Source organism: Populus alba, chromosome 3 (assembly GCF_005239225.2).
Source record: "Populus alba chromosome 3, ASM523922v2, whole genome shotgun sequence".
Taxonomy (NCBI): domain Eukaryota; kingdom Viridiplantae; phylum Streptophyta; class Magnoliopsida; order Malpighiales; family Salicaceae; genus Populus; species Populus alba.
Genome location: NC_133286.1, coordinates 3,917,053 through 3,931,295, shown reverse-complemented (window position 1 = coordinate 3,931,295; position 14,243 = coordinate 3,917,053). Strand labels below are relative to the sequence as shown.

The window sequence follows — 14,243 nt, the reverse complement described above, 5'->3', positions numbered from 1 at the left end:
AACATTCGTGTTTTGATTTTCCGATGGATTTTATCAATTTTTGTAAGTAATTCTATGTTTTTAAATTTTAACATTTAAATGTCAATTTTGTTGTTTATTTTAGTATATGTATTTTGTTAGTAGATGTACATGTTTTATTGTTATTTCTCAAACAAACTTGTAGTATATGAATGTATAATTTTATACTTGTTATGGTTTGTTTAAGAATTTGCAAGATTGTATTTGTTTATAAATCGTTAAAACTTTATGGAATTACCGAATTACATGTGTTGTTTTGAAATAATTATGTTGTTTTGAAATAATTAATAGCTTGCTTAATGGGTCCGTTTTAAGTTTTATCAATGGTATTACGGTGTGGTAATTTCCATAAATTTATATATATTAATTTGTACGTATATATGGACGTTAAATAAATGTTCATAATGAATATTTAATATTTATGAGAAGTTGTGATTGGTTTGTTGGATAATCTCGAGGTAAAGTAATATTTTTGCAAGTTTATTTACCTAACTTAGTTAAGTAATACATGATGTCATCATAATTTTGTAGAGGTTCGATATATACAAGTCATGGATGATCGTTCATGGATGTATCGAGATTCAACCCAAGGATTGAGGAGGATGGATTATTGTAACAGGGTTCAGGGTTTTATTAATTTTACAACATCTATTCCCAGAAATTTTACTGGAGGCGGTATTAGGTGTCATGCAGAAAGTGTCAAAATAAAAAGTATATGCATCCAGATGTTGTAATGATGCATCTTCTACACAAAGGGTTTATGGAGAATTACCAGTGTTGGTATGCCCATGGAGAAGTATTTGTTAGTAAGAGGAGAATGGGAGAAACGGTGGTTGGGTCAACGGACAGTTTATCATTGAAGTTTTTGTAGGAAGATAAATAGGAAATACAAATACAACATTTCTTGTACATTGCAACAATTACTGATGACCATACCGATGGAATAACGCTCGTCGTCATCTCATAGAGAGTTGGAAAATAATTACAACAAAATGCCACAATCACCAATGGCCATATCGACAGAATCATGTCCATTGGCATCTCACAGAAAGTTGGAAAATAATTGCAAAAGAATGCCACAATCACTTATGTCTTTACCGACGGATTAACCGACAACCATACCAACGAAATCATGTCCGTCAACATCTCACAGAGTGTTGGAAAATAATTACAACAAAATGCCACGATCACCGATGGCCATACCGACGGAATCATGTCTGTTGTCATCTCACAGAGAGTTCAAAAATAATTACAAAAAAATACCACAATCATCGACGTCGTTACCGACGGATTAACCAACGACTATACCAACAGAATAATGTCTGTCGGCATCTCACAGAGAGTTGGAAAATAATTACAACAAAATGTCACACTCACCGACGACCATACCGACAGAATCATATCCGTTGGTATCTCACAGAGAGTTCGAAAATAATTACAAAAGAATGCCATAATCACCGATGTAATTATATTCATCAGTAATTTGTCGGTGGGCAAATTTTACCGACAAAAATACCTACAAAATGTGTAAATTCCAAAGGGTGTGCATTGAATGCACCTCTGACCGTGTCAAATTATCGACGGACCGCGAAAAATATGAAGGGTAATTAAAAATTTCGGTGCGAAATTCAAAAATTACCGATGGATTTTTGACCCGTTACTGACGGATTTAATTAAAATAATAATAATTTTTTATTTCCATCGGTGAATCCGTCGGTAAAACTGCCCTATAAGTTCCAGCGGCCGCCCCTTCAGTTCATTTTTTCTTCTCCTCCGTTTTTCACCTTCAAATTTCAATTTTTTTTCCTCTCAATTCTTCAAGGTTTTCACCTAGAATCTCTAGCAAGTTTTGTTGTGAATCTTTATCACATTAAAAGGTATGTGGTTTTTTCTATTTTCATTTCATTTTATTTTCTTTTATTTTTAGTTATTTTATTCTTGTTATTTTTTTGGTATATTGTTTTGTAATGTAGATAAAGTTTTGAATTCAACACATTATTAAGGTATGCATATTTCTTCCCTCAAGTCTATAGTTTTTTTTTTTTAATTTTTTGAATATTTTTTATTGTTTTATTGGCATAATTGTTATTAGTTAATTTGTTGAATATTTGTTGTTAATGTTGAATTTACCTTAGAATTAGTCATTGAATATGTTAGAACAATTAGTTATTTAATTGATTTTAATTGTTAGTCTATAATTTTTTTTAATTTATTGAAATATATTATATTGTTGTATTGGCATAATTATTGAATAATTTGTTGAATTCTAATTGTTGTTGTTGAATTGACCTTAGAATTAGTAATTAGATATGTTGTAATAATTAGTAATTTAATTGATTTTAATTGTTACACATACAATTTTTTTTAAAATTTATTGAATATATTATATTGTTGTATTGGCATAATTATTGAATAACTTGTTGAATTCTAATTGTTGTTGTTGAATTTACCTTATAATTAGTAATTAGATATGTTGGAATAATTAGTAATTTTTTTATATTATTGCATGATTTGTGTTTAATTGTATCCATTGATTTTAATTGTTAGGCTATAATTCTTTTTTAATTTATTGAATATATTTTATTGTTGTGTTACCATAATTATTGAATAATTTGTTGAATTAATATTGTTAATGTTGAATTTACCTTAAAATTAGTAACTGAATATGTTGGAAGAATTATTAATTTAACTCTATTATTGCATGATTTGTGTTTAATTGTTTCCATTTATTTTGAATTTATTGTTTTTGTTGTATTGGCATAATTTATTCAATAATGTTTTGAATTGTAATTGTTAATGTTGAATTTACCTTAGGATTAGTAATTGAATATGTTGGAATAATTAGTATAGATTAGGTCAATTGGTTGTGGCTATTGTTAATATTTGCAGGTTTGTGGATTTGGTTAGTATCCAGTATAAGGGAGGTGCTGTCGAATTTTTTTTAACATTTACATTTAATTATATAATTGATGATATAAAATTGGTTAGATGTGCAGAATGAAAACCATAGCTGGTCATTCACCTTCGGTCGCAACAAGTTCGTCTAGCAGCGAGGACGATATTTTCTTAGGTGACTCTCATGAAGAGGCACATACACCACTACGCCATCAACCGATGATGCCTCTTTCAGCACTGGTTCACAGCGCAGATGTGGCGTGCCTTCACATCGGAATCAATTTACCAGCAAGCACGAGGCACAATGGAAGGACGACTTTTCAATATAAGTTTGTTAAGGTTTTAGTTTTTTTTTAAAAAAAAATTAAAAACATAATTTATAAAGTAATCACTATTTCATTAATTTCACTTATTTTCAGGTTCACAAACATTGAGGCCGCCTGAATAATATCATCGGCGTTTAAATCGTCAATGGAGATTCCATTGTTTCAATGGAGTCAGATATCTAGGTATCCTGAATGGATACCTCAAATCAATGCATGGTTTTCCAAATTTGAGGTTAGTGTTAATATATAATTTTCAGCTTATTTCTAAAAAAATATTAATATAATTGTAAATAAATTATTATTTTTAAAAAAATTAAATTTTTATACATAGGATCGATTCTGTTGGGATAGTGAACATAACACTGTTGTGAGGAGGGTATGGAAAAATCACGCGGCAACTAAGTAACATCGAAAACAATACAATTTTTTTTTAAGAAAAAAATTTATGTTTCGAAATGTAATTTTTTCTTGCTTGAAGTAGGTTGCGTGATTTTTGGTATGAAGCAGAAAAAAAAAAGCAAAAAAAATATAGCGAGGGTAAGGGGTTCCAAAGTTGGAATGATGTTGCGGTTTGGAGGGATTTCAAACCAATATACATCCCAGAAGATATATGGCCGCACTATCTTCAGCACGTGACGTCTGAGCGGTTCACACGACGCTCACAATCCGGTTCTGGCAACCGGAATCGGCCAATTCATGGCTCGTTGACAACGCACACCGGCGGCTCCGTTCCGTTTGTTGCACATGCGAAACAAATGGTAAGATTAATTTAAATGAAATATATCGTTTAATTAATTTGTTGTTAATAAATTTTTTCCATTATAGGCTACGTCTCCTGCACGTGAGCCCAGCCCGATGGAGCTGTTTGTGGAAACGCATATGCAGAGTCAAGATCGCCAAAAAGGGGGGTAACAGTTTGTTGACAATCGTGCTCAACATTTTGTGGAATGTTTGTTCAACCATTTTATTTTGTAAGTTATTATTATGTTTATTGAATTGAATATGATGATTACTTTTTTATTTTTATTTTCAGGAGACCTATAATAATTGGTTGAGGGAGAGATAATGGGACGATCCAATGACCGATCTGGAATTCGATCCGGATTTGTGGATGGAGGTTGGATCGTCAAGTGAACCCGATAAAAAACGGGTTTATGGGCTCTCCAACATTACAGCCGACAACTTGAGGTCGGCCCGTAGTGCTTCAACCATCGAGAGCTCCCAATCAATATCGACCTCCCAATCCAAGAAGTTCGTGGCCTTGCAGCAACACACAGCTCAGCTCACTGAAAAGTACGACCACCTATCAGAGGTGTACACATAACTCAAAGCACAACAAAAAGCGGAGTCTGAACAACAAAGAGCGGCCTACGAACAGCTTCGTGAAATGGTCATCAACATGGCACAAGGTGGAACATGTGCGCCTAATCCTTTTTTGCCGTATGACCAGCAACCTCCTCCTCCTCCACCTTTGTATTAATTTTTAATAAAACATTATTTACCTTTAAAATTGTGTTTAATATTTTTTTGAAACATATTCGTTTTCTAATGAATATTATTTAAATTTGATTTTTTTGTTTTTGATGCTTAATATAAATTTTATTTGCATAATTGGTTTTTATTACCATTAATTTATATCGTTTTATATTATGTATTCCAAATAATTTTAAAAAAAAATTAACAAAAAAAATTACAAAGGAATTTTACCGACGGACATAATTTGTCGGCATTTGACAGTAGCTGCCACCATCACCGATAAATTTCCAAACGGCTAATTTGGTCAGTATTCCATACACTCACTGATAGATTTATCGACGGAATTAATCTGTTGGTGTTCTACAGTAGCTGCCAAAACTTACCGACGAATTTACAGATAGATATATCCAGTCGGTATTCAAACAGTCACCAACAAATTTATCGATGGTAACTTTCCGTCAGTAACACATGATATCACCGACGGATTAAAATCCATCCGTCGGTATATTTCAAGCGGGAAAATTTTTTTTGGTGCCCAAATTATGTCTGTAAAACCGTCGGCTAATGGTTTTTTTATTTTTCCGACCGATATAGCGACGAAATGTGGAATCGCCGATGAAAGGTTAGCCGACGAACGTTTTCTGTCAGTAATATAGTCGGTAAATAAATTATCGATGAACTCTCAATCACACACCGACGGAATATTTCTGTCGGTAAAACTGTGAAATCTTGTAGTGATAATTCATGAAAAGTCCTAGATATTTTTCACACAACAAGCAGGTCATCCTAACACAAATCACAAGCAGGTCATCCTAACACAATTAATCGTCGGCTAATGGTTTTTTTATTTTTCCGACCGATATAGCGACGAAATGTGGAATCACCGACGAAAGGTTAGCCGACGGACGTTTTCTGTCGGTAAATAAATTATCGATGAACTCTCAATCACACACCGACGGAATATTTCTGTTGGTAAAACTGTGAAATCTTGTAATGATAATTCATGAAAAGTCCTAGATATTTTTCACACAACAAGCAGGTCATCCTAACACAAATCACAAGCAGGTCATCCTAACACAATTAATCGTCGGCTAATGGTTTTTTTATTTTTCCGACCGATATAGCGACGAAATGTGGAATCACCGACGAAAGGTTAGCCGACGGACGTTTTCTGTCGGTAATATAGTCGGTAAATAAATTATCGATGAACTCTCAATCACACACCGACGGAATATTTCTGTTGGTAAAACTGTGAAATCTTGTAATGATAATTCATGAAAAGTCCTAGATATTTTTCACACAACAAGCAGGTCATCCTAAAACAAATCACAAGTAGGTCACCTGATCATATATCATAGGCAGGTCATCCAAACAGAAACTATTCATGAAAAATCCTAGATATTTGCCACACAACAAGCAAATCACATGATCAGAAACCTCGAGCAGGTCACTCGAACACAAACATTTCATAAAGAATCCTATATATTCTTCACACAACGGGCAGGTCCCCCATTAACAACATCATTTTTCAAAACAAAGAGAAAACCCTTGATTCTCAAAATAATTGAGTTTTGAAATATCTACAAGAATAACCACCTCATGATTTGTTAATATCAAAACTCTTTAGTGGATTTTTCTCATGACATGGGAAGGCTTTCACACTTCTTACTGTTTCTTTACTAACTTATTTTCTAAAGTTCCTTGCAAGATTTTATACAGTAAGTATTGTAAGAATATAGCAATTGTCATAACCTAATTTTAACCTTTTTTTCAAAATACTTTTTTTTAAATCCAAATATAGCAAAAAAACTGTAAAAATATATCTTTGATGTATTGCGTAATTTTCAATGTTTTTTTGAAAGAATCCAAAATTCTAAAAAAAAATTCATACGTTCAACTATTAACGTGTTCATTTCAATATCTTTAATTAATATTTCTCATCAAGTTGGTGTTGATGTTACTATTTTTTTTTAAAGAGTCAAAAATACAAAAATAAATAGAAAAAAAGAAAAAGAAAAAAATGAAAAATAAAAAAGATCAAAGGCATAAAAATAAAATAAAGAACTAAAGTAAATTTACGTTTCTTTAGAACCAAGAAACTAGAAAAGAAAAGATAAAATATTTAACCTATAAATATTGAAAAATTCTGGCCAAGAGATCAGGCCGTAAAAACAAAAACACCTAAGTCCAGGGGAGCCACTAAAAATTACATATAAAAAATACCTAAATAATACCTAAAAATTATTTTAATATATTTCTAAATAAAAAATATTTACCATCCTAATTATCCTAAACCTATTTTTCACCCACAAAAATCATCCCTGAGTCCATTATTGTCAAAAACATAAAACACACAAATAAAAATATATCTCTCTCACTGTCGACACCATACCAAGAGCAAACCAGGCTTTTCCGTTTCTTCCTCCTGGCCACCAGCATTACCAGTGGCAGCTAACACTCCCACCGAGGTAGTTTCTTTTAGAACCAAACACACCAGCCACCATAAACTATTTTCCCCTCAGTTTTTCATTGTAAAAGACCAAAAGTCACATAAAAACTAATATAAAAAATATTTTTTATGTCAAAATATATTAAAATTATATATTTTTTATTTTTTAAAAATTTATTTTTAAGATTATTGTATCAAAACAATTCAAAATATATAAAAAAATTAATTTTAACAAAAACAATTTAAATTTTTTAAAATTACAATTATAACCACGTTTCTAAAAAATTCTTCCCTAAATTTTCTTCTTTACCACCGTGACTGCCACTGCCATAGCGGTGGAAAAGAAACAGCAGTGCCACGTTGTCCTGCCACTTCCAGCCTCATTCCCAAGGCTAGACAAAAATGATTTTGCATCCTGAAATTTAAACAAAAACACTTACATCCAAGGCTTTAAGCCTTTTCAATATTTATAGCACACTAAGACCCTATTTACATCCTATTTGTTCGTTGAAAAATAATTTTTTAAAATGAAATTTAAAAAAATAAATTCTAAAAAAAATAAATTATTTTTTTATATTTGATAGTGTAATAAAAAATAAATTGGAAAATATTTTTCAGTATTTGGTTATATTATAAAAAATAAGCTGGAAAATAACTTATTAATGTTTTATTTAAAAAAAAATATTAAAATAATGAGGAACAAATCTTACAAATTAAAAAGTTGAATGAGAATGAAATTGAAAAAAAATTAATTTCATAAATTATCTCAAATAAAATAAATAATAATCAAAGTAATAGAGATCAAATTTAAAAAATAAAAAAAAATTGAAAGATGAAGAAATTTAAATAATAATAATAATTAACATTTCATCAATTATTTCAAATAAAATAAGTAACAATCAAAAGAATGAGGACCAAATTTGATAGATTAAAAATTTCAATAAAAAAATGATAAGGGAAAAGCAAATAACAATTATAAAAAATAAGGACCAAAATTAATATAAAAGTTAAATTCTAAGGGGTGAAATTGAAAATAAAATATAATATATATATATATATATAATATATATATATATATATATATATATATATATATAGCAATCAAAAGTTTAAGGACCAAATTTGATATAATCAATAAATAATATGACATTTCTAATTTTTTCACAGCTTCCGAAAAGTGTTTTCCGTCCAAAATAAAAGGACAACACAACAACAATACAACAAACTGACTGCAATTTACCAATGTTCTAGAATATGAGGTTGATGCAATGAGCAACACAAGGAGACCAAAATATTGAAGGAAATTTTTCCATCAATAATCTACTAGCAGCAACATAATTTGCAGCATTATCAGTTACCATATGCATAATGTTTTCAACCCCAACATACAAAACAACCTCTCTAAACAATTGATACAACAATCTAGCAATCTTTGAGACATCTGATACATCCACAGTTTTCAAAAAAGCTGTTCCTTTAGGACAATATACTAAGAAGTTAATTAAAGTCCTCATCTTCTAATATGTCCATCTATCGGCCATTAATGTGCAACCAGTCTTCTTCCAAATCTCTCGATAACTCTCAACATAAATCTTCACTTCATCAACCGCTTTTACCAAGTAATAACCACGGATAGCATGCAAGTTTGGTCCTTTATAACCAGGACCCATGGCTGTTACAACATTTATGGCATGCTGATAATACACAGAGTTAACAGCATTAAATGACACACATGCATCAAATATCCACTTCGCTAAAGCAAGATCACACCATTCAACTGCTTATTTCCTTTGCCAACAATTCTGAAGAGACTTTTGAACACCAAGAGTTGTTCTTGGCATGAAATATGTCCCTAATGTTGCAGATTTCTTCTGTTTTTCATAACTTGTAGTTGATTGTTTTACAGTGCTAGTGCTTTGAATTTTTTTCTTTTTTGCAACCTTCGGTGGTAACATATGTTTTTTTTAGTATTGACATCCTCATTATCCTCCTTATCATCATCAATCATCACCATCATCATCTTCTAATTGCCTAATCATTATCTCTTCATGCTCCCTTTGTTGTGCATTAAATGGATTGAAATCTGCTTGTATTTCTCTAACTTTTTTTTTTGTTTCAACATTTCCTTTAAGGTTCTAAAGCATTTAATGTCGAACATCAGGAGGACATTTGCGACATTGTTCAACTTCTCCTTTAGCTCCAGCTAAATGTTGCTTAAATTGATTAATGTCACCAGCCGCAAATACTTTAGCACAATATAAACATACTAATTTAGTTTTTTTACATCCAACACTAAGTTCAGGAGCTTCTCTACAATGACCCCATGCCAAATCTGTTCTTCCTCTACTACCACTTGACATGGAAATTGAAGGTTGAGATGATTGGGCTATTGAAGGATCATTACTTGGAGTACTACCATCATATGAAGACATTTTAAGGACCTAGCATAATTTATAAGATATCACTGGAAAATTCTTTCAACCATATTACTAATTACTATCATAATTAAAGTTTCAATTCATTTCTATAACAAAATTCTGATTTCATGCTATTGCCAAAATAAACTTTATTATTGTTGGCCAAAATAGGCTTTAAGTCGAAAAAGAAACATAACTCTCTGAGTGGAAAAAAATTTACAGTGTATGGTTTTAGAAATAAATGAATGTTTAATGCTTTCTATGGAAAAAATGATTTATAATTAGAGCATCTCTAATAACAAAACTCATTCAGATGAGTCAAATTGTTGGTATAGTTTCTTGAACATACACTGTAAATTCTCACAAATTCAGTTAAACAGCCAACCCACCCAAATTCTCACTTCTGCAGTTCAACAATAACTAATCCATTATATCAACATCACAGAAAACGAACAGGGACAACCAATATCAACTTAAGCAGAAGTAAACGAATAGGGACAACCAAAAATTAACAACAATATTCATAGCTACTTGCAGAATATTCACATCTATAAAAATTAATGAACGAAATATTCACATTTCACAACAATATTCAAAACAAACGAACATGTATTCTCAATGGGTCAATCGAACAGAAAAATAAAAGAACAGAGAAAACAAGATACATACATGTGGGAAGAACCGATGGGTCAATCGATGGGAAGAATCGATGGGTCAACAGAGGGAAGAACCGATGGGTCAACAGATTGAACAGAGTGAAGAATCAATGCCACTGTTATACTCTCCTGCAAGTTCAACAGAGGGAAGATGATGAAACAGAGGATTGCGAAAGGCGAAAGAAGAAAGAAAAAAGTAAAAACTCATCTAACCTTATGCTCAGAATTGAAACGGCGATCAAGGATTCAAGAGTCTTCTGCTCATCTGCTCTTCTTCACGACTGAGAATGAAATGGGTTTGACAAATTCTTGAAATTAATTAGGTCTTCTTCTCACTTCTGCTGCTCTACAATGCATTTGTCCCTTTGCTCTTGTTGTTTCAGGCATGAGGATATAAAAAAAAATAAACCCGGGTCTCAGCCGGGTTTGTCTGGGCCGGCCGGGTCCCGGGTCGACCGGGTCTGACCAGTCCAATTCCTAGCCTATTTTTTGCTTAGACCCGGGTTGACCCGCCAGGCTAGGCCGGGTCTTAAAACACTGGTATCAATCACATATTAGCATCTCGGTTCAGTCTTTGTTTATTTTTATATATAAAAAAAATGAACTATTCTAACAAATTATTTTGTTTCGATTAAATTTTTTCTTTACAAATATATTGACACATAATTAAATAAAAACATTAAATAAAATATCATGTTGCGAGATCATATTTTTTATTTATATCAATCACTTGGCATCCAGTTCGATCTTTGTTTATTGTTAATAACTCTTTTTAATAGTTATTAATAAATATAGTGAGAAAGTAATTTTATTGAAGACATTGATTACGCTTTCAAAGTGCTTGAATTGATTTTTGATCCGGCAAACATCTGCGTACTAATATTAGAACACAAGGAAAACAAGATAGATTAACACAAACTCCTTGATGCCATCAATCTTAGAAACATGTAAAGAAAAGCAAAGCCAAACGGGCATAGATAGGTATGGATAAATAGATAGATAAACAGTGCTCAAACTAGATATTTGACGCAATTTTGTCCATGATGTTTCCCAGGACATTGTTGGACTCCCTCAACAACTTGATGCTCACATTCAGCTTCTCACGCTTAGCAGCTACCGCTGGAGATTCCTCTAACATTCTTTCTATCGCACCATCATGTCTACCGACAAGCTCCTGGACGATCTCCTCTTCCATATCCTTGTTCACAAGATTTCGAAGACAGAACTGCAAATGCAGAGCCATAAAATCAACCAACCTCCTCAAAACAATTTTCCAGTAAGCAGTCATTCTCATTTTCAAGTCGAAAGCTTGAAGCAGAACATGCTGCTCATAGCCCCTGAGACCTGCAATTGGAACCTCTCCCAAACCTTCAATCTTGAAGGTAGAAATGTACCCTTTTTCATCACGCGTGAAATCATGCTGTTGAGCCATGAGCTTGCTCCAGTCATTCATGTATTCAGGATTGCTTGTATAATCTGTCAGTTTCTCCATTTGAACAATCTCTGTGACCCAATTTCTAGAATGCTCTTTCATTCTTGCTATGAGACTATGGCCTGCTCGTCGAGTGGATAGCTGAAGCTGGTGGTAGTTTTCCGAGTGATGCATCAAAACAGATATGACCACACCTTCAATGTAAGTCCATACTTTCTCAACAAAGGCAACTGGTATGTGCGATACCTTTTCAACCTTTTTCTGCAGGATAGCAAGGAAGGTGGTGCGGGGAAGGAAATTTGGCAATTGAATCCCTTTGGCTTCCTCCAAAACCTGAATCTCATCCATCAAAAAGTTCCCTGTAAGGTCATTTTCAGAGCACTTACGAAGTTCACCTGAGTATTGGTTGAGCATTTCAACCAATCTGGCAGTGCAATGCATATTTTTATCTTCTGGATACTCATCATACTCTCCTCTCACAATGATCTTGTTTAGCGACTCTTTGGCGGATCCTACAATGCCCATGAAAGTTGTCAGGGCTTCACCAACCGAGGACAAAGTCTTAGGCATCCTGTTCAGTTCCGAGATACTGGCATTCAGCTTCTCATTAATCTTCCTCACTATCTCTGGCAAGCATCTTGCTATAATAGTTGCTTGAATTTGAACCAGTTTTTGAGCCAAAACTGGGATGCCCACCATGGATTTATCAATCTTGGATAGAAGAGGATGAGTTTCAAACAAGTCAGCTTCTTCCTTGCGTGCTTCCTTGTAAGATTCATCACCAATACGATTTCTCACACAGACATAACCCAGACCTATATTCACATCATCAGCCGTAACCTTCTCAAGCAGTCCTTCTGGAGCTCTGTCTGCTTTGGTGACCACGGCGAGAGTCCTCTCACCATTCTTATCCACTTTCTGTGACATCCTAATAGATTCAAAAGTGGTAAAATCAACAGTTGCAGACAAAACATTAAGGATAATACTCTCTTCAGGCCTTATGTACTCCATAATGATATCCGCTATCTGCTCATAGATGTTTTCAGGCTGACCGTGGACAGGAACTCTAGTGATTCCAGGGAGATCAACCATTGTAAGGTCCGGAACGCCATTCTTTTTCACTACCAAAGTCAATGGCGTGTTCGATATGCCCTTAGCACTGCCTGCAATCTCATCAGTGGCAAGACTTATGGCATTGGCGATTTTGGCTTCACTGGTAGGTACTGTTTTGCCATTGAACTCCAAGGAAAGCTCTGGTTCTGGAGCTGTGTGATGTTGCAACCTCATTATGAGAGGTACTCTGGTGCAGATGCCCTGGCCACGAGGGAGGCTGATACCAGCTAGTGATTCAAGAACACTAGATTTCCCTGAAGATTGATCACCAACAACAACAATGGTGGGGAGTTGTATGCCTTCTTTCATGACCTGGAGATGCCTCAGCTTGTCAACGGCATCAAGTAGAGGTCGAATACGTTCATTGAATGATGATACGATGGGGACATGGCTGACTACCAGCTCTTGATGCTTTTCTTCAATGCTCCGTGGAAGTGATTCCACTTGGTTTTCCGAGCTATTCGACATTTCTTCACTCACTGAACCCCTGAACCCATTTTGTTGACAGAGAGAAACTTCAAATAATTGCTTGCTATTTTTTGATTTGTTATGCTTCAAATGAAGAGGGGAAAGTGAGTATTTAAAGTGATTCAGGTGGGATGTGAAATAGTGTGGACTCGGGAATCCTTCTTTTTGCGACGACTAAAGATCGACTTAATTTCTTTTTCCAAAAGGACAGTCGTTTGGGAAGCTTAACAATGAAGGAGATGATCCTTTTCATGGTATTTTTAAAGAGTACTAGGTTGGTTGCTTTCAAATGAGTGGCCTTGCGTGTTCTTTTCTGGTTTGTAACATCGTCACCAGGTACAGTTCAAAGAGGTTTCCTTGTTGGAGGTTGGGTCCTTAAGCATGAAGTCACTCGATCCATGCTTGAAATCAGTAACCATTGCATGGATGGCTTTCCTTCTCTTTGAAGTTATGTCCGAAATAGCTACAGTCCAATCTTCTAAAAAATTAAACAAACTTAGGGGGCATTCGCTTAAAAAAAAAATTTATTTTTATTTTTTTTCTAAAAATTAATGTTTTTTTATATTTTTAGATAATTTTGATCTGTTGATTTCAAAAATAATTTTTAAAAAATAAAAAAATTATCATTTTGATTTATTTATAAATAAAAAGTACTTTAAACCGTAATCACTACAACAATTCCAAATAGACCTTAATGATTAAGAGCTCATTTTAAACTTATCAAGCGGAAAGCAAAATGATACTATGACGAGGACACGAGAAAACCAAATTGACAAGAATACAGAATCTTGAAAACTAAAAATTAGGCATAATTTTATACTTTTCAGAATAATTTTAGAAATTTATTTAATTAATTCATTACTTGATTTTTTTAGATCTAGAATTGTAACTCATTGTATTAATTATATTTTTAGTTCTCAATTCTTAAAAATTATTTACAATCAAGTTACACTTGAGTACTCATCTAAGTTTAAAATTTGACCAAGGGTTTTT

The 14,243-nt window shown here is 33.1% G+C and overlaps 1 protein-coding gene across 1 annotated transcript; it reads right to left on the bottom strand.

Annotated features, from left to right (window-relative positions):
• Positions 1-11,119: 11,119 nt before the first annotated feature.
• On the bottom strand, positions 11,120-13,336 carry LOC118032456 (dynamin-related protein 4C). Its single transcript, XM_035037169.2, has one exon. The coding sequence runs from the start codon at positions 13,248-13,250 to the stop codon at positions 11,253-11,255; it is 1,998 nt and encodes a 665-aa protein (XP_034893060.1). The 5' UTR covers positions 13,251-13,336; the 3' UTR covers positions 11,120-11,252.
• Positions 13,337-14,243: the final 907 nt, after the last annotated feature.

Coding starts and splice junctions, on each gene's coding strand:
- LOC118032456 (XM_035037169.2), bottom strand. CDS start 13,250: ATGTCGAATAGCTCGGAAAACCAAGTGGAATCACTTCCACGGAGCATT.